The sequence below is a fragment of the Peromyscus maniculatus genome, chromosome 4 (assembly GCF_049852395.1).
Source record: "Peromyscus maniculatus bairdii isolate BWxNUB_F1_BW_parent chromosome 4, HU_Pman_BW_mat_3.1, whole genome shotgun sequence".
Classification (NCBI taxonomy): Eukaryota; Metazoa; Chordata; class Mammalia; order Rodentia; family Cricetidae; genus Peromyscus; species Peromyscus maniculatus.
In genome coordinates this window covers 19602688-19628705 of record NC_134855.1, presented here as the reverse complement: position 1 = coordinate 19628705, position 26018 = coordinate 19602688, and the positions used below count along the sequence as shown (strand labels likewise).

The following is a 26018-nucleotide window of genomic DNA, read 5'->3' as shown; positions in this document are numbered from 1 at the left end:
TTAAGGTTATAAACTAAAATACAAAGATTTGGAACTAGGAACTAAAATTAAGAAAGGACATGTGGTGTTTGTATTTCTAGGTCTGGGTAACCATATTCTTGGTAGTATAATCATTTTCTCAATATTATTTGACTGCTCCATGAGCATGACAGATTTTTCCATCATCTAATGCTTTTCCCATCATCTCCAATTCTTTTATTCAGATAGTTTATATTTTCATTGTAAGGTCTTTTACCTCTTTTGTTAGTTATATTAGTAGACACTTGATTTTAGAGAAGCTTTTTCTAAGTATTAATAAGTAGAATGCATATTCTTTGGTCTTTGGGTAAATTATTATATATATATTCATATATGTGTGTGTGTTATGTCTATTTGACGTATAATTATCATTCAATTTTTACTTTCCTGTTTATTTTTTGGCCAAATTAATAATCTACTGGAGAAAGTGGAATATTCACATCATTTACTACTTATATTTGCCTTTAACTCCAGTAATAGACTTGTTATGAAATCGGGTATGACAGAGTTTGTTGCATTTACATTTAGAATTTAATGCCTTCTGGGTTAATTAATCCCTTTTTAGAATAAAGCTTTTATCATTGTCCTTTTGACTAGTTTTATGTTGAAGCTTATTTTGTTAAATATGAGGAAGTCAATGTCATTTTACTTCCTGGTTCCATTTGCTTAGCATACTTCCTTTCATTATTTAACTTTAAGGTGGTACCTATCAAAGCTGAGTTTCTTTTTCTTTTTCTTTTTTTTTTTTTTTTTTTTTTTTTGGTTTTTCAAGACAGGGTTTCTCTGTGTAGCTTTGTGCCTTTCCTGGAACTCACTTGGTAGCCCAGGCTGGCCTCGAACTCATAGAGATCCGCCTGCCTCTGCCTCCCAAGTGCAAAGCTGAGTTTCTTGTAGATAACAAAAAGATGGAATCCTGTAGACAAATTTCTAAATAGTCTTATTAAATAAGAAACACAGAACCAAATACAGAGGTAATCACCAAAGAAATCAGAGAACTAGTGAAGAGCTTTATCTTACCACCCAGTTGCCATTGCTTCCCCAGAGAGAGCTTCTTCCTGTGTAACTTGTGTTTTTATTGCCTTTCTGTTCTGCTTTCTCATTGGCTCTAAGCCCAGCCACATGTCTTCCTCCTCACTGTCTGTCTATACAGACCTCCAGGTCTCTGTGGTTGGTACTAGGATTAAAGGCTTGTGTCACCATGCTTGGTTGTGTCCTTGACCACACAGAGACTCTGCCTACCATGTGATCAGATTAAGCACATGAGCTACCAGTGCCTGACTTCTGTTTCAGGCTTGCTGACCTCTGATCTCCCGTACTTTATTTATTAACATACAAATAAAATCACATTTCAGCACAATTAAAATATCACCACAGAATTCTTTTCCATTCAGGTAGCCTGTATCATCAGGATGGGAAGTAAAGGCTACTGATATTCAAGGGTATTACAAAGAGAAGAAAATAAATAAATAAAGAAAAAAAGACAAAAGACCAGGAAGAAAATTTACCCAAATTTAGGAAAAACACAATCACACAAATTCATGTGTCATACAACATCAATTAGACAAAAAAAAGAAAGAAATTTATCATGGCATTTTACAGTAAAAACATTAAATAAAAAAAAAAAACCACACATAGAGAGTATGGAATGCTCCTGGAGAAAAACCACAAGTCACATAAAGGAAACCTCATTAAGAATAACAGTTGATTTCCCAATGGACTCTTTAAAGCCAAAGATCCTGAAGCAACATACTCCAAGTTTTAAAAACCAATGTATGCCAACCCAGACTAATGGACCAAGTAGAATTATGTCACATAGTTGAGGAGAAGGAAACATGTTTCATGATATAAACAGGAAAAAGAATTCATGTTCACTAAACCATCCCCACAGAGAATGCTAGTAGCAGTAATTAGGATTGAGGAAAAGAATAAGAATAGTCAAGGGACTATAGAAAAATGAATGATGCTATAATAACTGAAATACAAAATATCACAAAGAGCACAAACAGCAAAAATATCAAAATTACTGCAATCAACACAGACCTTTTATTAATACCTCTATTGGATGTGGAGTTGGGAAAAATCTTTTCCCATTTTGTAGGTTGTAATTTTTCCTATTGACAGTATCCTTTGCCTTACAGAATCTTCTCAGTTTCATGAGGTTCCATTTACTAATTGTACTTATTTCCTATGATATTGGTGTTCTCTTCAGGAAGTTGTCTCCTGCACCAATGAGTTCAAGGTTATTCCCTATTTTCTTTTCTATGAGGTACAGTGTGTCTGGTTTTATACTGAGGTCTTTGATCCACTTGAACTTGAGTTTTGTGCAGGGTGATAGATATGGATCAATTTGCATTCTACATGTTGACATTCAGTTAGAACAGTAGCATTTGTTAAGGATGTTTTATTTTTTCCATTGTGTATTTTTGGCTTCTTTGCTAAAACTAAGGTGTCCATAGATGTGTGGATTTACGTCTGGGCCTTTGATTCAATTCCATTGATTAACCTGTCTGTTTTTAAGTCAATACCTTGCAGCTGTTCAGTCCCAAATAAACACACAAAGGCTTATATTAATTACAAACTGTTTGCCCTACTGTTCAGGTTTATAACTAACTAGCTCTTATGCTTAAATTAACCTATAGTCCTTTTCTATGTTTAGCCATATGGCTTGGTATCTTTTCTCAGTCTTGCATTCTCATCTTACTTCATCTGTGTCTGGCTGATGACTCCATCTCTGCTTTTCCTCTTCACAAAATTCTCCTAGTCTGGTCACCCTACCTACACTTCCTGCCTGGTAACTGGCCAATCAGCATTTCATTAAACCAATAGGAGTGGCAAATTTACAGTGTAAAAGAGCACAGCATACCCCAAGATATTTCATATTATTTGTGGTCATTGTCAAGGTTGATGTTTCCTTGATCTTTCTCAATCCTTTGTCATTTGTTTATGGTGGGGGCACTCAAATTTTTTTAAACTAATCTTGTAACCAATCACTTCACTAAAGCTGTTTATAAGCTCTATAAGTTCCATGGTAGAATTTTGGGGGTTGCTTATGAATGCTATCATATTGTAGGAAAATAACCATACTTTGTCTTCTTCCTTTCCAATTTGTATCCCCGTAATCTCTTTCAGCTGTCTTATTGCTCCCACTAGAACTTCAATTACTATATTGAATAGATATGTGGAGAGTGGATACACTTATCTTGTTCCTGATTTTAGTGGAATTTCTTTTATTTTTTTGCCATTTAATTTGATGTTGGCTATCATATTGATATAAAAATACCTTTGTTATATTTATGTAAGTCCCTTGTATCTATAATCTTTCCAAGACTTCCATCATGAATGACTGTTGGATTTTGTCAAAGGTTTTTTTATCAGCACCTAATGAGATGATCGATCATTTTTTTTATTCTTTCAGTTTGTTCATATGGTATATTACATTGACTGAGTTTTGTATGTTGGTCCATCTCTGAATCTCTGAAATGAAGCCTACTTGGTCATGGTGAATGATATTCTGGGATCCAGTTTGCAGGCATTTTCTTGAGTATTTTGTGTCTATGTTTATGAGGGGAATTGTTCTGTAATTCTCCTTCTTTGTTGAGTCATTTTGTGGTTTTTGTATCAGGGTGATTGTGGCCTAATAAAATGAACTTGACAGTGTTCCTTCTGTTTATATTTTGTGGAATAATTTGAAGAGAATTGGCCTTAGCTTTTCTTTGAAAGTCTTGTAGAATTCTGCCCTAAAATAACCAGGCCCTGGGCTTTTTTTTTTTTTAAAGAAATTTTTAGTGAATGCTTCTATTTCCTTAGGTGTTGTAGGTCTATTAAGATTATTTATTTGATTTTCATTCCACTTTAGTAAATGGTATCTAACAAGAAATTATCCATTACTTTTAGATTTTCCAATTTTTGTGGAATATACATTTTTAAAATATGACCTAATAATTCTTTGTATTTCTTAGTGTCTGTTGTAATATCCCCTTTCATTTCTGATTTTGTTAACTTGGATATTCTTTCTGTGTCTTTTAGTTAGTTTGGATTAGAGTTTGTCTTTCTTGTAGATTTTCTCAAAGAACCAACTCTTTGTTTCACTTATTATTTGCATTATTCTTTTTGCTTCCATTTTATCGATTTCAGGCCTTAATCTGAGTTTTTTCCTGCCATGTACTCCTCTTGGGTGAGCTTGTTTCCTTTTGTTCTAGAGGTATTAGGTGTGCTCTTATGTTGCTAATATCAGATCTCTCCAATTTCTTGATGTAGGCACTTAGTGCTATGAACTCTCCTCTTAACACTGCTTTCAAGGTGTCAAATAAATTTGGGTATATTGTGCATTCATTTTCATTGAATTTTAGGAAATTTTTCTATATTTCTGCCTTGTCCCCACAGTCATTCAGTAGAGAGCTGTTCAGTTTCCTTGATTTATAGGATTTCTGTTGTTTCTGATATTGTTGAAATCTAGTTTTAAACCACAGTGTTCTGATAGGATTCAGTGGGGCATTTTAATTTCCTTAATTAGCTATGGAGACTTTCTTTGTAACTGAGTATGTGTTCGATTTTAGATAATGTTCCACGATGTGCTAAGAAGGTATATTGTTTTCCTTTGGGTGAAATGTTCTATAGACACCTATTGGATCCAGTTGGTTCATAATATCTGTTAGCTCCACTATTTCTGTGTTTAATTTTTGTCTGTTTCACCTGTTCATTGGTGAGAATGGGGTAAAGTCTCCCATTTCAAATGTGTGAGGGTCAATGTGTGATTTAAACTTTAGTAGTGTTTTCTTGTGTTTGGGGCACAGATATAAAGAACTGAAAGATTTTCTTGGTGGAACTTTCATTTAATGAGTACAAAGTGTCCTTCCTAATCTCTTTTAATCAACTTTGCTTTGCAGTCTCTTTTTTCAGATATTAGAATGGCTATGCCAGCTTGTTTCTTAGGTCTGTTTTCTTTGAAAATCATTTTCCAACCCATTGCTCTGAGGTGATGTCTCTCTTTAATCTTGATGTGTGTTTCTTGAGGCAATCCTGGGAATAAAGTTAGGAATCAAAACAGAAACTACAGAAGGAAGCTTCACCAACATAATATAAGAGGTGGAAGAGAGAATCTCAGTCAAAGAAGATATGATAGGAGAAATTGATATATTGATAAAAGAAAATGTTATATATTTTTTAAAAAGTAGATTTTTCAGTGCAGCAGAAGGATGGATTTATATTTTGCATCTATTCTGCTAGTCTGGGTCTTTTTATTTGGAAATTGATGCCATTGATATTGAGAGATATCAATAACTAATGATGGCTAATTCTTGTTATTTTGTTGTTGTTTGCGAGTGTGTGTGTTTACTTTCTTTTGGTTTTGTTGATGTGAGATTATTTATTTCCTGCATTTTCATAAGTTTAGTTAACCTCTTCAGGTTAGCGATTTCACTCTATTATCTTTAGTAGGACAGATTTGTGAATATTGTTTAAATTTTAAATTACATATCTTCTTTCAGCTATTCTGTATATTGGAAGTACCCTAGTAGAACAAGTTTTAGGAAGATTCTCAGTAGATAAAGCTACCCTAACATGCTTCTTCACATTCTACTTCATCCTTCCATTTATACTTTATCATAAAACATCTTATTTTCTCCATATGTGGTAATTAAAAATCTTGCTGGTTATAGTAGTCTGGGTGAGCATCTGTGATCTCAGAGTCTGCACGACATGTATCCTGGCCCTTCGGGCTTTTAGTCTCCATTGAGAAGTTAGGGTGTAATTCTTATAGGTCCACCTTTATGTGTTAATTTACTTTTTCCCTTGCAGCTTTAATATTCTTTCTTTGTTCTGTATATTTAGTGTTTTGACTACTATGTGGCATAGAGAACTTCTTTTCTGCTCCAACCTATTTGGTGGACTCTAAACTTCTTATATCATTATAGGCATGTCTTCTTTGAGTTAGAGAAATTTTCTTCTATGATTTTGTTAAAAATATTTTCTGGGCCTTTGAGTTGTGATTCTTTAGTTTCTACTCCTATTATTCTAAGGTTTGGTTTTGTCATAGTGTCCCAGATTTCCTGGATGTTTTGTGTCATGAACTTTTTGGATTTAATATTTCCCTTGATCATTGTATCAATTTCTTCTAATGTAGATTTCATGCCTGAGATTCTATCTTCCATCTCTTGCAATCTGTTGGTGAAGCTTGACTATGTAGTTCCTGTTCAAGTTCCTAAATATTTCATTTCCAGGATTCCATCAGTTTGTATTTTCTTTATTGCTTCCATTTTCATTTTCAGGTCTTGAACAGTTTTATTGGTTTCTTTAAACTATTTGTTTGTTTTTTCTTTGTTTTTTTTTCTAGGGGATTTATTCATTTGTTTGTGTTTTCCTGAATTCCTTTAAGGGATTAATTCACTTCTTTAAGAACTTCTATCATCTTCACAAAGTTTGTTTTAAGGCTGTTTCCTTGTGCTTCCTCTGTGATGGAATATTTAGGGCTTGATGTAGTATGCTAGCTGTACTCTGGTGGTGACATATTGCTCTGGCTGCACTTGACTGTGTCCTTAAGATGGTATCTAGGGATGTGAGTTTGCGGTGACATTTAGGTGATTATTTCTGGGTTTGTCATTTTTGGGTGATTGTTTTGTTCCTTGGATTCTATTTCCTCTCTGAAGTTTCAGAGAGTATGATAGCTCTTTGTTGCCTGTTTTGTTGGCTTCTTGGCTAATATGTTCACAAGGAATGTCTGATGTTGTCAGAGGCTAGGATTCAGTGACCAGTGAGGAAGGAGGTTAGGAGGGGAGAGTCTGTGGTATCCATGAGAAGTATGACTGGTAGAAGGGAGGTTGTAGACAGTGTTCTATTGTAGTACTAGGATAAGCCTGCTGGGGGACAAAAAGACCTGAGAGGGTCTGTAGGCAGGATGAATTATAATTTGTAAAAGGCTGGGGAACAACTTTATTTAGTTTCATGGATCTTGGGGGTCAAAATTATTAATCTAAAGTTCTATTTACAGTGAAACATTCTTTTCATCATTATATCTGCAGTCAATATTGAAAATATCTTCAAGAGAAAATTACATAATAATCATTAAACTAGTATTTCTTTTCTTTTATAAAATTATACTTTTCTAGGATTAACACATTATTTTAATAGTTATTTTTCAACACTAATAGAGTTTTATACTAGGTAAAAGAGAAAGATGCTCTGGCAGGCAAGGGAAGGTGGACAGGTAGTATAGGAACTAGCAGCAGGTAAGCTGCACATACCAGGTGATCTTTGTATCATCCCAGCAGATGTAATGTGTACAATAATTTCATCTGGTTGATGAGTTCACTGAAAATGTGTTTACAGAAAATGAAAGGAAATTTTGATTTTAAATCATTAGCAATGGATTACTTCAGTGTTATTGTTAAGTAAATTGTGGGGATCAATTTCTGATGGACAATGGTCCAGACACATTTCATACTATCTGAACCAAGAGTACAAGGGGACAACTAGGCTTCAGTCAGGAGAAGAACCTATAAGATATTCTATATTCTATGAAATTCTATATAATATTTCAATTTTTAAAAACAAATCATAAGTTAAGAAATAATTTTACTGACAGAATACTATTTGTCTTCTGATATTTTACAAAGTATATGACTATTATTAATTAAATATTAATTTATGGGTTTCAAGATTATACACTCACCAGCTCTTTATTAGCCAGATAATTTCAAAAATTCTATTGTACAATTTTTCTTTCTTAAAACTGAGAATATTGTTTAATTCCTACTAAGGCATATTCAAGAAAGGGCAATGTAAATATTCAATCCACCACTCCTTTTTTAAGCAAAGAGCCACTGATATTTAATATGCTTTTATTATAAACACAGAACTCATATTTCTGATATAACTTTGATGCTTTTTCTTTATTTCCTATTGAATAAAGTTAGTTACTTTCATTATTTTATGTTTACTATTGAATCATCTCATCAAACTGATTCATGGAGTGTTCCAATATTTCCCTCAACCCCTGCTTCCAGTTCTAGGACCAGCCTTAGACTAGATTTATAATCAAGTCTGGGGAAAAGGTCTCCCTCATGACTGATGATGGGTTCTTATTTCTTGGGTCATTGTACCCTTGGCATTCTTCAGGACCGGGCCTGATCTGTTTTACGTTTTCTGGTTTGTCTCTTCCAACTCAGGTGATATTAACACTGTATCTCCATGCACTGCCAAAACCTCAACTTAATTTAACATATTTGACACTGCATTCTATGTTTTATCATAGTTCAGAACAAACACAAATGTGAAGAGAATTATTTTGGTTGTCCTAGTGGAAGATGCATTTTGAATACCTGGGTATGTGATGGTCAGAAGGACTGTGAGGATGGGCTGGATGAACTACACTGTGGTGAGCCTCTATTCTGCATTGTTGTATGAGCTGCTTATGGTACCACTCTTATGTGGGTATTTCTGTTCCTAGGGACTTTATGCACAATATTATTGACAGACTATAAAAGTAAACACAGACAATTATAACACAACATTACAACCTCTTGTCCCAGACTTTTCTTATAACTTTATACTTAAAATAATTATCACCATTAATCTAAATGTGGTAGCTTCATTTTTTGACTTATTTATTTCAGATACTATTAATATACTTACATCCTGTAATGAGAAAAAGACTTCAAAAATATCTACTTGTTCTTTGTTTAAATTTTGTTTTATGTGCATGATTTTAAATAATACACTCAAGCATCTGTTTCTTCAAACACTTGTCCCTTTCATACTTTTTAAAATTATTTTTTTTGTTGGTAACCCTTTATTTTTACCATGTTGTGCATTTTTTACATTTATGAATAGCATAGGCATGTGGGCACATGCATGCCACATGCATACACTGCTTGTATGGAGGCTAAAAGACAATTTGTAAATCAGTTTTCTCCTTTTATCAGGTGGATCCTGGAGATCAAAGGCAGGTCTGCCAGCTGGGTGGCAAGCACCTTTACCTACTGAGCCACCCTACCAGTCCATCATGTACATTTTCTTACTATTTTGAGGCAAAATCTGTATGTGTGCAAAGTTCATTTATGTTGGAAAGGAAAGAAAACATTTAAAATTTTATTTTATAAATTTTGTGATTTTTATATAAGAGAAATAAGCCTATGTTCAATCTTTTATTATAATGTAAGCATGTTACGGTTGATAAAGTTAAAAAGGTTAAAAATGAATCACTTGTAAAATGTCAAACCCTTCTGAAAGTAAATTCTGTGGGTAAATGATGAAGTATGTAGTCTGAAGGTTTCTCCAGTCCTTCCATGCCCATGTAGTCCTGTGGCCCACTTATAAAATAATCACTCAGAAGCTTATATTAATTATAACTGTTCGGCCATTAGCTCAGACTATTACTGACTAGCTCTTACACTTAAATTAACCCATAATTCTTATCTATATTTAGCCACTTGGCTTGTTACCTTTTTTCAGTTCTGCCTTGTCATTTTGCTTCTTCTGTGTCTGGCTGGCAACTCCTGACTCTGCCCTTCCTCTTCCTGTCTCTCTCCTGGATTTTTTTGTCTGGTGATAACCTGATACACCATAGGCCAGAGCAGCTTCTTTATTAACCAATCATAATATTATATATTCACAGAGTACAGGAAGACATCCCACAGCAGAAGTATGTTCTTTGTAGTTAAAATTCTGCATATCTTCACATTAGAGCTGGACTGCTTCAGAAAAAAAAAGTACTTCAGAAATAGTCTGTGTAAATTCTTCATTTCTAAGCAGGGAGCTATTATATGATTAAATTTTGATTCTCCTCAAATAAAATTGCTGAAATTTCCTTTGTGTTACTGATCTTCTAAGTAAATATTTGAACGCAAAATATACAACTTAAAATACTTTTTTGAATCAAAGCCTGTGATAGTTGATTTTCTTGCTGATACAATCAATTTAAGGTAAGAAAGAATTTGGGGGGGTTATAGCTAGATGGTTTATAGTCTACCATGACAGGGAAGGCATGGCCAGAGGAGGTGCCTTGTCCCACTCAGACCAAATTCAAAGAGCAGAGGATAATGAATAGTGTTCTTAACTCACTTTCATCTTTGCATTCAGTCTCAGACCCCACCCCACATTTAGGCTGGGTCTTGACACTACAGTTGACCTATTCACAATAACCCCTTACATTTATGTGGGGAGCGAGTTGTTTCTTTTGTGATTCTGAATCTCTCCAAACTGACAAGAAAATCAACAATCACAAAGCCAAATTGATATTTTAATGAAAACTTGTTTTGAATAATTTCATTTAGGAGAATTTCATTTTGTGGTGTCATTTGATGAAACTGTTCTAGGTGGAGAAAGGACAATGGCTGAAGCAAGACAATCAAAACCCTGATACTGTAAAAAGTAAAGAGACATGCTATTAAAAATGTCTGTCTAACCTAGTATGAAAAATTGCCATGTTTCTAATGAAGTTTAGAGTTCCTACTCAAAAATTACAAACTCAAGCACGTTCAGACAATGTAACAAAAGCACCCACATGTGGACTTTTTAAAGGACAAAGCTATTGGTTTGCCCTCAAGCTACAGCCTCATTCCTCACATCTTTGGAAACAAGTATTTGATGGTCATGCTGTCTTCCACATGATGCAGGTTTTTCTGTTAGTTGAAGATTGATGAAAATAAAGAAAACACTACTTTCTGCATCTGGAGTATTTGTTTTAGTTTGGTGATCAGATATTCTTAAAGGAGTGTAGCCAACATAGTCACAAGCTAAGAGGCAAGCCCTGTAAGAAGTAGGTTGGAGAGACAAGGTTGTGCAAGCTGGAAGCACAGGCATTGCAAGCTTTTGTCAGCCTTTGTGTAGAGTCTCCATGGAGAGTATCAACTTGGTTTGTTTTATTATAGGAGAGTTGATTTTAGAAAACCTGTAGGAAGAGTCTAAGAAAATCCTTTGTCACAGTGCAATCTATTTATGTATGTTAACTGGCTGCCATGTGATATTTTGATCCACATTTACATTCTGGAGTGTTCAAACAAGTGTAAAAATATCTATTTTCTCAATTATTTATCACTTAATAAAGACCTTTCCATATAGCTTTTTAAAAATACAATATTGTTATGTGTAGCTGTACTATTGCGCAATAGATCACCAGAACTTATTTTCCTATTGATTCCTTCTAAAATAATCATTTTTATTTTTTAGATTCTTCTTGCTCTTGGAACCAATTTGCTTGTTCTGTACAAAAATGCATTTCTAAACACTGGGTGTGTGATGGGGAAGATGACTGTGGTGACAGCTTAGATGAAAGCGACAGCATTTGTGGTGAGCAGCTTCCTTTGGGATGTCAACATTTTTCCTCTGCATTTTTAAGTAGCATATATGTTTGATCATTTTGAAGCACACATACTGCATATATCTGTGCTTTCTAATGTATTATAGATCATCAAATTTATATTTGTATGAAATTGATTTTGTCATTTTTCTTATGTACTCTTACTATTTTTTTTAAGCAACAGTTGATGTTTTATTTTAAGATTTTATTTTTAGTTATGGTTATGTGGGTGTGTCTCTATGTGGAAATATGCACAAACCATATCCCGTGTATCTAGAGTTGTAAGTGGTTAAAAGCTGCTCATTGTGGTTGCTGAGATTTGAACTGTGGACCTCTGCAAGAACAGTCCATGCTTTTAACCACTGAGCATACCTCAAGTCCCTATTATCTTGTTTGTAAAAGCACACATATTGAATATGTGCAATTTTGCCTGTGTGGTAACAAATAATCACAATTGTCCTTCATATACCTAGCTTTCAATGCTCCTTTGCTGTGAATTGATTCTCATGGTGAGACAAAATAATCTTATTTTATGACACATGAGAACATAGCTGAGTTGTTTCCTGAAAGTTAGTATAAAAGTTTTCCACCCATTAACCACCATTAGCCAGCCATTAAACACCTATGTTGTTTATGTGCCCATACTCTAATAAAGCATTGATGCTGCATTGCTTTAAATTGGAAATGAAGAAAATTAATGAATTTATACAATTTTCAAAGAACTTTGAAACTCAGTATTTGTGGTATTGTAGTGTTAAATGTCTATATTTATCAGCTATGCCTTTAACCATTGAATAAGTACTATGTATTTCAGCTGCAAAGGCAGTGTGATTTTGTGGGCAGAATTTTCCAGTCCTGAGAGACTACTCCCAAATAACCAACATGGAGACTTATATTAATTATAAGTCCTTGGCCAATAGCTCAGGCTTGTTACTAGCTAGCTCTTACAAGTTCACGCATTACTACTAATCTATTTTTCCCCCAAGACTCGTGGCTTTTACCGCTACTTCATTTTGTGTGTCCAACAAGTTCTGTGTCTGACTGGTGACTGCTCTGACTCCAAACTTTTTCCTCTATGCATTTTTAGTCGGCCTCTCCTGCCTAATTTTATCCTATTCAGCTATTGGCCAGTCAGTTTTCTTATTAAACCAATGAGAGTAATTCATATTCATAATGTACAAAAAGATTATTTCACTGCTTAATATATTTTAATAATCACAAGTATTTTTCTTGTGTTTTATATGGAACTATTATCTGGATTTCTCAAGGGCTAGAAGAAGGCAACAAGCTAAACTCCATAAAGTCTGAACAGTTTTTCATCACAATATTCATTTTTTTATTTACCTATTTGTCTGTCTACCAAGCACTTTTTATAAATATTAGATATATTTATACTTGCATATCTTTTACTCATTATAGCAGGATTGGCTCTTCTCTATTGTCATTTTAGAAAGAAGAAGACCTGAGTAATAAATTCAGATGCCTGGACAGAGCTGAGTGTGTTTCTGCATTCACATTTCAGCAGAATGGTCAGCAGTTTGGGCTCTTATCAGGGACAGAAGGTCCTGATAATTCTCATCCTCAACTGAATTGCCCAGTGGAAAACATAAAATTGGCATTATCTCCTGAACACAGACAATTTATTTTACTGCATTTAAGACAGTCCAAAAGTATTTTTTCCTTTTACACAGTTGGAGCAAAGTACAATAGATAAAATAGATAAATATAAAAAATAAAAGTCATCATCAAAATGCTTTAAACACAGAAATATTGATTAATTACATAACTTTATCTCCTTTATTTGTTTCTTTGCTATAAATCTTTTAAGTTCTAAATTAGGACTTTCACGGGGTAGGCATGTTTCTAGTTCATGAAACCATCTTGCTTTTGACATTTTGTTTAACCAGGCACTAAAAGTTTTCACTGATAACTGCTTTCCTAGAAACACAGTCTAATAGGAGGGGCAAAGGCCCTAGAGATATACAGAGTCACTGCATTCATGTCTTATTTCTAGGGTATGTAATCATGGGAAACTAATTTTACTGCTCACTTCTTGAATTTTCCACTGATAAAGAGATACGGAGAGATTTGTTTACACAATTGCTATAATTATCATGCACTGTGTCCATGAGTTTATTCCTGTTCTTTCTCTTTATTCTCCTTCCTGTCTCTTTACCTTTCTGTATAAATGATATTACACCTCTCATTCTCTCTCTCTCCACCTCTCTTTACACACACACACACACACACACACACACACACACACACACATACACACATACAGAGTCAATGGTGTCTCGAAAGTGCTTGTAAATAAAGAATAAAATGGTAGTGAGCAATATTTATTTTCATTTAAACTAATAGGTCTATTCAATTTACTTAAGGCTATATGTATTTTCTCTGATCATAAGATCATACATAAAAACTACCTCTTGCAATGAAATTTCAGTCAACAAACAAATCTAATATTTTCGAATCGGAAGGCAACCATACAAATAACTCATCTCAGTGGTTCACAGCATTTACTGCACCAAAAGTCCATTTTAAAAATCCATTAAAATATAGATTTCAGAGCCCTACTTCCAAATATCATGATGATGTGTATGAACATGATTTTTAAAAAGCAAATTGTATCTCTGACATGTCATATTGAGGAACTCAGCATGGAAATTCTACTGCACTTTATCTCTAGCTTTTGATATGTGAGAAGAGGGAAATGTATAGAGATTAATAAATGCACATGAAATCACACATCTATTGGCTGATGGCAGACATGGAGACAGAATTCCGGTTTCCAAAGTATTAACAGGATACTGACCTTTACCAGTCAACTCTTCTTGTCTGAACAGAGCACAAGATGGGCCTAGTGAATGGTTTTCAGTGTGTCTTTATTCTCCCCAGGGATAATTTTTCCCAAGGGAACACGATGCCAGATGGCAGTGGCCACCAGGAAATGAAGCCGTGAAGTTTTTCCATGGCTAGTTTCTTCCCAATTGATTTAGTGTTTTGGCATGTTCTTCACTCAGAATCTGTTGAACACCATCAAGGGAGCCGTCGAATTAGCTGCAAAGAACACTATGTCATTTCATACCTGGAGATGTCTTCATAATTACCTAGTTATACCTCTATCTCTAGCAGGAGAGAAAATTTAGACAAGAGACTTCTCAAAGGCCAGGCAGAATTAGATGATAGTATTGCCATTATTATAGAAGCTAAAACATGCTATTATGAATTTAATATTGAAAATGACTTGAAAAAATAAGGGAGTTATAGAATAATTTCTATAGGAAGATACTTATTTTAAAATATATTATTATGTAACAACAGGTAAGTTTTACTTTTAAGTGAAAGCAACACTTATTTTACCAATTGTTTGCTGATTTTTTTTTCTAATCAGCCCTTTTTTTGTTGATGTACTCATCCTCTCTAACTAGAGTTTTGTAACTAGGTTGCCCACAGTTAGGACAAATCTCTATCACCCGCCAGTCCCATAGCCGCTCAGACCCGATCAAGTAAACACAGAAACTTATATTGCTTATAAACTGTATGGCCATGGCAGGCTTCTTGCTAACTGTTCTTACATCTTAAATTAATCCATTTCCATAAATCTATACCTTGCCATGTGGCTCGTGGCTTACCGGGGTCTTCAAATGCTTCTTGTCATGGCGGCAGCTGGCAGTGTCTCCCTCTGTCTTCCTGTTCCCTCCTTTCTCCTCTCTGTTAGTCCTGCCTATACTTCCTGCCTGGCCACTGGCCAATCAGTGTTTTATTTATTGACCAATAAGAGCATTTGACATACAGACCATCCCACAGCAATCCTCAATTAAACAGACAATTCTTTAAGAACTGGACACTTCAGTATTGATGTCAATCTTATCCTTCTGGCCTCATATATGTCTAGAAAAGTCAGGGTCAGGAGGGCCAAGGTTAGACAATCATCTACTGCATGATTTGAGAACAATGTTCTGAGAAGCACCTTCTGCTCAGAGCAATCATAAGACTGAAAAATAAAATGACAATAATCATCCATGAAAATGCATTAACCCTGATTTACATGATTGCAAGAAAATATTTTCTATCAATTAAATCAGTCCTTTTTTCTTTCTGCTTTTTTTGGTATTGCTCAGAGTTGAACCCAGAACCTTGCAATTGTTAGTTAAGGAATTATCAATTTGCTGTATCTCTTTCTAGGTGTACTAAAGTTTTGTAAAACTAATTACAGAACTATGTGTTTGGCATATATTTTGGACATTATTCTATTCTTGAAAGTATAATATAAAAATTAAGATTGAGTTCCTTCACTCAGCAAATATTTTAGGTATGCAAATAAATTAAGTGTTGAAGATATATAGTATAGAAGTGGCTAGGAACACAGTCATTGATGTCTGATCACCATACGCTCATACCGAAGCTGTCTCTGTCCCTTTGAATTCACAGTCCAGTTCAGCAAGCATTTAAGATGTACCATCAGCTCAACAGGACAATAAGTGATAGAAGCGGAAAGGCAGATTCTGGACAAAGGTGAAGGAAACATGCATTATTCTTAGCAGCAATGTAAGATGAGGCAAAACAGTACTCATACTAGCATATGAGAGAATGAGCTTAGAACCACAACAAAACATGTTGGGCCTCCAGTCAGCATGGGGAGCTCTGCCTTTGTGATCGTTCCAAGTTTTCAGTTTGTAGAAGCTGGTGTCTTTTCCTATGAGCGTGATATGTGAAGTTCTACAAGACTAAAGGAGTTGACACATTAAGTAGTCCATACATACTAATCTATGAAATGTTATCATTACTCTCCCTGCTATTATTCCTGCCAGTGTAGGTTCAATTCCTTCACAATGTCATTTGTTTAAAAATTCCAATACATGCTTTGATATATTTTCCAGGAAAAGAGATATTACTTTGTGTGATGCAGCTATAAACAGGATAGCACTTGAAACCAGGAAATCATATATTCTTAAACAAGAATATGTCGACAGTTATTAGGATAGCATAATCCATAATTCTCAATAATTACTTTCCCTTAATTGCATGTAAGATCCTCTTGCTTATTTCCACAGGAAAGATGAACCGTGGCCGTTTTCTAGTGGATACACAGGATTTAATATCTCTTTTCTTTGGGTTTAAGGTGCTGTCACTTGTGCTTCTGACATGTTCAGCTGCCAGGGCTCCCATGCCTGCGTGCCCCGACACTGGCTCTGTGATGGTGAGAGGGACTGTCCTGATGGGAGTGACGAGCTCTCCACTGCAGGCTGTGGTATGAACATTGGCTGATGCTGTGTGTCCAAGAGATCAGCTGCAGAGTTCTGGGGGATTGTTTTTCTCATACCGCAATATACTTTCTTTCACTTTCCCCATCCTTGGACCTCAAGGGTCCAGGTGGGATGTTATAATAATAGTAGTTTATTAGCCTTGTACAATCAGAGTATTTTAGAAATGCTCAATGCCAGCCACAATTTTAAAACTATTTCACTGGCTGCAAATTTACTCTTTAAGCTCCACAATAGCATGACTTCTTTATGTACAGATGGTTGGTAGGTCTAGAATTTTCTTGTTAAATAACCCTCACCTTCAAACTATTTTTGAATTCCTATTACAAATACTCTATAAATAGCTGATATTAGGTAAATATGGATCAGGAAGTCAGTGGACACCTATCAGTTCTAGAGATGTGGTATTAACCCTTGGGTCAGGTAAAAAAAAGCGTCAATAGAACTGAATGAAATGGAAGGATCAAGAGGAAAACCTTTGAGATCAGACAGTTTACAAAGTTTTTGACTCAAGGTCATATCCAGGAGTTACTCAACAGTAAAAGTTTACAAACATTTTTTTGCATGATCAGGAGGGAGAAAGGCAGACCTCAGCATGTGAATGTAGATACCAAGATCAACTAGTGATCTGTTGAGCTGGGCTGTTTCTCAGGAAGGGTTTATTTGTCAGATTAGGTCTGTTAAACGAGATCTGATAATGTCATAAGTTTTTTTTAAAGACACAGTCTTCATGTCTTTAAAATATTATAGGTGAGCCTGTTTGTGCATATGTATGTGAAACGAATAAAAGCATAACAGGAAGCGTTTGACACAGCCCTATTTGCTCACAACTCATCCTGTTGTAGAATATACAAAGCTGTGATCTTGAAGTTGATGTGTTTCTATGAAGGTCAATGTTGCCACTGAGGGCTGAATAACAAAAGACTATAAATTAATTCAGAAATCCAGATGATTCCACATGCTGTTGCTGTTGTAGTAAGTTAGCACTCTGGGAGGTATGTTAACATTTGTGGACCACATGGGTATTATTCAAAAAATTATGCTAAAATATAACAAATTGTACTCAAGTGACCAGGAAGTGGTAATGCAAAATAAGTTACTGCTCTCCCACTTACAAGGATTGGTATAATACATGTAAGTTATAGAAACTGTCACAGCTCAAAGAGTTTTACTTTGATTAAAATATGTAAACTTAATGCTGTTTCTGTGTGACTTCTACATAGCAGATCAAAATACATTTGTTGAAAATAAATTATAATGGACTACACCCCACACATAAAAAGATCCTTTCTGTTTTGTCTGTACATGGTTCTATGTCGATAATTACTGAGAGCATAGTGAAAGTTGCTTCATGGGGTGTGGGGCAGCTGGCAGCAGGGGACTGAGAGGCATGTGGGATAATAACTGTAAAATCTCAATTCTCAGAGTCTTAAAGGACACTAGATCATCACAAAGAAATGTCCCAAGAATCTGGTGTTGATTTCTTGAAAACTGAACCATACCATTGCATCTTGATGGACAAAGAAAAGAGAGTTTTCCATGGGGACAGCAGTGTTTACTGTTTTCAATGCCCATTATATGTTAATCAGTAAAGTATTAAGATTTTTCAATTAAGGCACTTTTTATTTACATTATTGAACAAAAACATAATTAGTATAGAAATAGGAATTCTGAGAGTACCTATGAATTGTTGAATACCAAAGGTGAAAGGTAAGTTCTACATACATTTTATCTTCATGGGAACATTTTCAGACTGATTTAATTACTTTCATTAAACAGATGAACAAAAGGTGCTTACTTCCTCAAGCACGCAAATATAGAAGAGAGAACCATTTATGAGACTTGTGCTGCTGGCATTTGATTATAGCAGATCACAGATTTTAAGCATTCACAGTGCCCTGAACCTTATGCATTACAGCATCTACACTTTTAGTTGAGAGTAAAGAATTCTGCTAAGGCTTGCGATTCTATGCATATAGAATCAAGGTGGATTTTCTTTGAATGAGTCTATGCAAAATTGGATCAACTATCACTTAGCTCTTGCTGTAACACTGTGTCCACAGGGCTGTGTTCCTGAGGGATCAATATTCCATTGCAAGGGTCAACCCTCATGGTATTAATGGAATTATGATGGGGCTCATTACCTTGTAGGTCTTAATTTTGCTTGAACCAAGCCTTTTTAGAAGGTTACCAAAAGATTTTTCTTTTAAGAACAGTGACATTACCTACTTGTAGGAGAGAATGGGGGGTAGGATGGGAGGGGGAGGCTGGAAGGGTGGGAAGAGGGAAGAGAGGGATCATTGATTGGCATGTAAAATTAATAAAAATTTTTCTTAATAAAAAGACAAAAACAAAAACCAACAAAAAGAACAGTGACATTGTCAGTCTTTCTGGTGTATCCTCCATGTCTCTCATGAGCATTAACAGTTTCTTCTCACTGACTCAGCCTTTGAAATTGTAATCATACATTAGTATTTTATATTCATATGAGATCTTTTATTTACCTAATACATTGAATAGCAATATGTTAATATGTTAGCATTTTTTTCTTTTCAGAGTACCACAAATTGATAGAAAAAGATTCATATTGTAAACTTCAAGCATGAGAGAAGATAAAATATGTACTCATGTAATTTTAATCTTTTTTTTGTAATTTCTTAGCACCCAATAATACATGTGACGAAAATGCTTTCATGTGCCGTAATAAGGTGTGCATTCCCAAGCAGTTTGTATGTGACCATGATGATGATTGTGGAGATGGCTCAGATGAGTTTCTGCAGTGTGGTAAGTATGACATTTCATAGGATGTATCAGTTTACGTTCTATTAAAGGGACTCCAAAACACACAAGTAACCAAAACAAACATAGGCATTTATTAGTGTCTTTAAAGGCAGTAAATTAGGGGTTGGAGAGATGGCTCAGAGGTTAAGAACACTGACTGCTCTTCCAGAGGTCCTGAGTTCAATTCCCAGCAACCACATGGTGGCTCACAACCACCTGTAATGAGATCTAGTGCTCTCTTCTGGCCTGCAGGCATACATGCAGGCAGAACACTGTATACATAATAAATAAATAAATCTTTAAAAAAATAAAATAAATAAAGGCAGTAAATTCAGTATTACACAATGGAGTGGTTACATAGTTACATGTTCATTTGAAAACCACTCCCTTTTCTTGTGGATTCAGAGAAATTAGCAGTCAAGTGGAAAATGGCTAGAAAAAGAATTTCTGTCAAAGTAGTTAGGGTTACTTTGAACTTTGAAGATGAGAAATAACTGACTTATCCAATCTTACATTTAAATCAAATATTTGAGAAAATAATGCTATCCAAACAAACAAAAGCTCCCCAAAATATATTTTAAATTCTGCTATATCATTAAACTACCAAGAAAACAATACACTTAGCATTTTCCTTCATCTTTTACTTTAAGACATGCACTACTTCATGTTTAAATTTAGCATTATGATCACCAAATGTGTCTCTCCATTGTGTTATTTACCTAACTATAACATATATTCCTTTCAGAATAGAATTTTTTAGTCCAACTAGTTACATATTAAAATTCATTTTTAAGTTATAGTCTTCTGTAAGATGGATTCTTTTGAATATTTAAACGCTAAGAAGGAATTAATTTATGCAGTGCATATGCAAAGGTATCCCCTGTGCCCTGAGTAGGGATCAGCACTATCGTCCCACCCAGGACAGAAACTCAGTGTAACATTCTGACCTCACTGGATTATAGACCTAACCCAGTGTGTCCTCCCTGTGTCATGGGTCCAGCGCTCTGCAGACTCCTCACTGAGCAGCACACTCAGTGCTTTTCTTTGTCTCCCATGTGAGATGGACTTAGAGCCATGTTTCATACTTCTCTGCCATTTCTGTCTTTAGTCATTTATTGAAGCTCTGTGAAATCTCTTTGTATTTGTTATTACAATTGCTTCATGTTTTAGTCCTTCATTCAATATATTTTAAGAACGACATCATAATTTAATGCATAATCCTTTTTAGTTCTATTTCTTTGTTTTAAATAAGTGGCTGACTTAGAACTTGCTGTGTCGATCAGGCTGCACTTGAACCCATAGAAATCCCAATGCTTTTGCCTCCGAGGTCCTGGGATTAAAAAAATGTGTGCTACAGGGAAATGGATGTCACAGTAAACTTTAAGTTCTAGAACCGTCTCTTCCACTATAGTAGGAGAAATACTGACAGGGAAAAGAAGAAACATAAGATGAATGTAAACTGGCTAGGAAGTTACCAGAATATTTTAAAGATGAACAGTGTGATTCTGAACCATATTAGGAATGGTAGTGTGGAAGGAGAAAGAATACTTGGAGCTCACTTGGGTCTATTCAGCCATGGGATGGGCAGGATAAGGGCATTTCCAGGAAACATGAATTGGTGCATGGCATTACAACACACTTGTCTGAGAAGTAGTTTTTATGATGCAGGAAGGATATGCAATAAATGGTTGAGGATTTGAAATTCTAGTTCCAGAGACCAGAAATGTGGTGTTGATATGCCACATTACTATGCTGGCGATTAACACTAAGGTTAGCATTTAAGTTAGTACAATGAAGGCTAGAGCCAAAACAAAAAATAAGAAATGAATAGGAAAGAAGTAATTTTTTTTTTAAAGGGGAAGCATTATTTTAGAGCTGGAGTGCAGGCCTTTACCTGCAGTGTTGTATGTTGGATCAGGAAGCACTTTTACACAGGAACACTGAAAAAAAAAAAAAGCCCTGGAGAGTGGATTATGAATACTTAACCAGGTAGAGAGTGTGCAGTCAAGAACAACAAAATGCTGCCAAAAACTGATCAGTTAGAATCCTGAGAGACTTGAATTTGACAGCCTTTGCTTAGTATTTTTTCTTTTTAATTTCTAAGAGGAATTTCTGAAGGAAGATGTTACAATGATGTTTAATTAATTAGTGGGAACTGGAAGTTATCAAGTAGAAACAAGGCTTTGCAGAAAAGAAAAGCAAAGAACTGTGTTTAGGGGGATGAGGATACACTTGCTGCTGATTGAACTAGGAAAGACTTGCTGTACTTACTAATAGGGAAAATGGCTAATGTGGGGATAGGCTGCCAATAGGATGTTGTTGCAGACTACAGTTTCACCGTCCAGTATGACAAATCCTCTCAATAGATATGCAGTGATTTGTCTTTGCCACTACAACTTTATTAAGTCATACAGTTCTACCTCTCAAAGCAGAATAATTCCCCAGGTTTATCAACACTTACTAAGAATGGCTTTGTTTATAATTTATAAATAGGGAAATCTCAATTTAAGAAATAAAACATAAACAAAGCTCAAATAAATAAACAGATGTGAATCTTAAAAAATGGCTCATTTGACTTTTGATGATCCTAAGAATTGACATAGTGAAGAGATGACCCTAAGAATTTGCATATTGAATAGTTACAAAAATTTTCATGCTCATTCTTCTATACATAGAATTTATTTTTTCTTGTTTTAGCAATTTCTTTTTACAATGAATAATTTCTGCCACGCATAAATATAACATTACAGCTACTGTCAATGGTTGCTATAGCTCAGAATCAGTTTACCCGCATGTTCTGATACTACATCTAACCAAGAAACAAAGTATGGAAATAGGTTCAAGTAGTTTTCATTCTGTTTCACGTCCGAAGAGAAATGGGTTAGATATAGACACTCACTGAACAGACACAGTTGACTGTGTGGTACAGTCATATTCCTTACCTAGAAACATGGTACCTTATTTCCAAGTTTATATTTGCCCTTAATTCCTGCTTTCACACAACAAACATTTCTTATGGCAGAAATGGAAAGAAATGAGTATTTTCCACACAGGTCCAGGCTGCATCCTGGTTGGTTGTGTGTACTGTTCACTAAAAGGTGGAGCACTGATTGATTTCTATAATAGGAGTTTGTAGAATGCCTGCTTCCTCTTTTCTAGGATACCGGCAGTGTGGTGCAGAAGAGTTCCGCTGTGCTGATGGGCGCTGCCTATTGAACACTCTATGGCAGTGTGACGGTGACTTTGATTGTCCTGATGGTTCTGATGAGGCACCAATCAACCCAAAGTGTAGGAGTGCAGGTACCACACCATACTCTGTTCATATTCAACTTTACTCTTATGTTTTTACTTTTGTTTCTTTGAGATATGGCTTCTCTGTGTAGCTTAGGTTAGCCCCAAACCTGGAATTCTCTTGCCTCAGCTTTCTGAATACTGAAATGAGAGGCATGAACCACCATGCCATGATTCTGAAGTGTCTTCTTTTTTAATTTATTTATTTATGGTTAGGTATTCAGTGAAGTAGACACAGGTAGTCAGACATGATGTTTCTACTGGTTCCATGAAGCATCTGCTGTTTATATTTAAGACTGTGCCAAATAATCTTGATGATTCATTACTCTACTTTCTTTCTTCTTTTTTTGCTATTGTTTTGATGCAGGTTCTTATATAGTTTAGGCAGACTTCAAACTATATAGCTAAATATGACCTCTAATGTCTCCTGTCTTGCAACCATCTCTTAAATGCTAGATTTATTGGCATGTGGCATGTGTTACAATGTCCATCTTTAATCTTTTATTGATATTTTATTTACAAGGAAAATTTTTCCACATAGGCTTATATAAAAATTTAAGTATAAACTAAATTAAGATTTAAAGAGATGTCACTAGACTACCATATTATTTATTCCATATGTTTAATTATACTCATATTTATTTATTCCATAAATATGTATAATTATTAAATTTCAATTAATTTTTAAATAAGAATATATTGGAAAAGATTTACATAGAAATAGTCCATATTGCTCATAAACACACAAATTGAATATTACATACCATTTGAAAAGAAATAAAGACATGTTATACACATACATGTACCTGCTCACAGAAATGCCCAGCCAAATTAATTTATGTACCACCTCACTATAACAAAAACTGTTTAGTCATGTATTTTAGTGAAAAGTCAATTATTCCTGATATCCTGTATATGCTAATAAGCATTTTTTTCTTATCCACATACTATGAGCAGTAATATTCAGCATTCAAGTTTAGGTAGCTGCTAGCTGAGCTCTTTCTAAAGTTGTATTTGGAAGAACTATTGTTCACCATCAATGTTCTTTTTATGCCTTGACTTAAAAATGTCACTACTATATTTTCTGGAAGAAATGAATTTAGCAATATCCACCTCTTCTTCCTTCTTGGCTTTTAGTGACAAATAATTTCCCAGAGATCTATAGCCTGGGGGAAATGTCAAGTCATCTTTACACCTTTGAACTCATTATTCACAGTGTAAATGAGATAGAATACATTAATATTGCTATAGATGCTTCTTTGAATGCTAATTTCATAGGAAAGCGAGGTCTTTAGTAGCTGTAAACCAGGAGCAGACTGTTTGCCCTTAGCCTCCTTTGCATTGTTCATAAAACCTGTTACCAACCTGTGCAGCATCTTATATGCACATTTACTCATTGTAATTTTACATACAAGTTGTCATATCTGTGAGTGTTTTCTAGAACAGTGGCATACAAAGGCGTGCCTTTTATATTCCATATGTTTTATTTTCTTTTTCCAGAACATTCATGCAACAGTTCATTTTTTATGTGCAAAAATGGCAGGTGCATCCCCAGCGGTGGTCTTTGTGACAATAGGGATGACTGCGGAGACGGCTCAGACGAGAAAAACTGCCACATAAATGAATGTCTGAGTAAGAAAGTCAGTGGCTGCTCTCAAGACTGTCAGGATTTGCCAGTAAGTTACAAGGTAGGCACTCATCAAAAATAGCAAATCATATGAGACGTCAGAAAAATGATACAATAAAACCTTTATTTTCAGTATGACCTTAAAACTTGAAAAGCATTGTAATTTTTCTAGGTAAAGGGATTTGCAGAAGGATTTCTATCTGAAGAAGGATAATAGTGTATATATGAGAGTTATAAGAATATAGCCAGGGATGAAAAAAAAATGTCACAACCTTCAGAATAAGGGGAGGGGAGAGTTTAGAGACAGTGAGAAGATAACAGTTATACATATGTACAATCAATGTAAGTTCTCATTTCTCCCTTCTCTTCTTCCTCCTGGATATCCATTTAGTAGGTTGCTTAGCCATTTTTTTTTTCATTTTAAAATAAAAACTATAACATTATCATAAAATCGTGCAGGAAAATACATAAATCATGCATTATTAGCACCTCAAATAAGCACAGTAAACTTAATTCATACCTAATTACTTCATCACTTTTTACCATTATAATTTTCATGAAGAGAATGACTCAGCGGAAAAATGATGAGCAGATATATAGCTTTTAAAGTCATGGATGTATTATACTGCTACTGACTCAATATTACTAAAATTGATGATTGATTGGGAAACTCCATTAAGAACAATTAATTTGCAGCCTGAGGCTATAACTCCTTTGGTGGAGCATTCATTCATGTGTGCAAACCTGGGCACAGTTTCTTGGCTCATGGGAAAAAAAAAAAACTTACTCCAAAATTACTTTTTTATTTTTTTTAACTGGACAGTGGCTCAGGGGAATTGGCAATAGGCTATGTCTTCTATAAATAGGCAGTCCATAGCCACTTAGAAATATTAGTGGAGATAGAGCTTGTTCTACTGAGTTCTGTACATGTAGAACTCACCTTGTGAAATGTGTACATTTAGGGATATGGTACTTCATCAAAAGTAACTTTAATGTGATTTTATATACATTTATAAATACAGTGCGAGAGAAATGGATCAGCAGGTAGAAGCACTTTCTGCTCTTGCAGAGGACCAGGTTCACTTCCCAGTAACACAGCAGCTGACAATTGTCTGTAACTCTAGGTCAATGGGCTCCAACAACCACATCTTTCCTCCATGGGCACCTGACATACACAGATGTGAAGACTGCACACAGGCAAAAGATTCACACACATAAGACATACATTTAGAAACATAAATGTGTGGGGCACATATATTGGGAGGTGATCTTTACAAAGTATCAGAATAAGAAACACAGCATGCTTGTATAGTCTCAAAGGCTAAGTCATATTTTGACATCAGTGAGAACAACTAGTTTCACACATCATCAGTGGTTCAGCAGGGTCTGTGAACTGTGTAAAGAAGGCCTGATCAAAAAGGTGTGCCCAGCATGAAGATACCATGCAGTTTTTCCTGACTGCTGTAGTGGCCTATGAAGACACATTTCTGTACAATGTAAATTCAACCTAATAGCCAATTGGCCATTTTTAATGTCTGAATTTCTGATATTATGATTATTTAGCTCCATATGGTAAGAATTATATGATATATATGTGTCTTAGGCTTTCTGTTGCTTTTAAGAGATACATGACACCCCTGACACACATTGGCCTCAGCTGCTTTCCTTAGTAGTGGAGGGAGATTCTATAACCCACTTCTTTTATCCTTGACTCTAAAGCCAGAACCACACGGCCAAA

The 26018-nt window shown here is 35.0% G+C and overlaps 1 protein-coding gene across 1 annotated transcript in view; it reads left to right on the top strand.

The window, feature by feature from the left end:
* Nucleotides 1-26018, top strand: part of Lrp1b (LDL receptor related protein 1B) — a 1955528-nt gene that overhangs the window by 1658444 nt on the left and 271066 nt on the right. Inside the window, exons 50-55 of the mRNA XM_042275227.2 lie at nt 8267-8389; nt 11182-11301; nt 16440-16568; nt 19243-19365; nt 22522-22662; nt 24154-24341. Of these exons, the coding sequence (XP_042131161.1) occupies nt 8267-8389; nt 11182-11301; nt 16440-16568; nt 19243-19365; nt 22522-22662; nt 24154-24341 (824 nt within the window). The remainder of the gene's footprint in view (nt 1-8266; nt 8390-11181; nt 11302-16439; nt 16569-19242; nt 19366-22521; nt 22663-24153; nt 24342-26018) is intronic.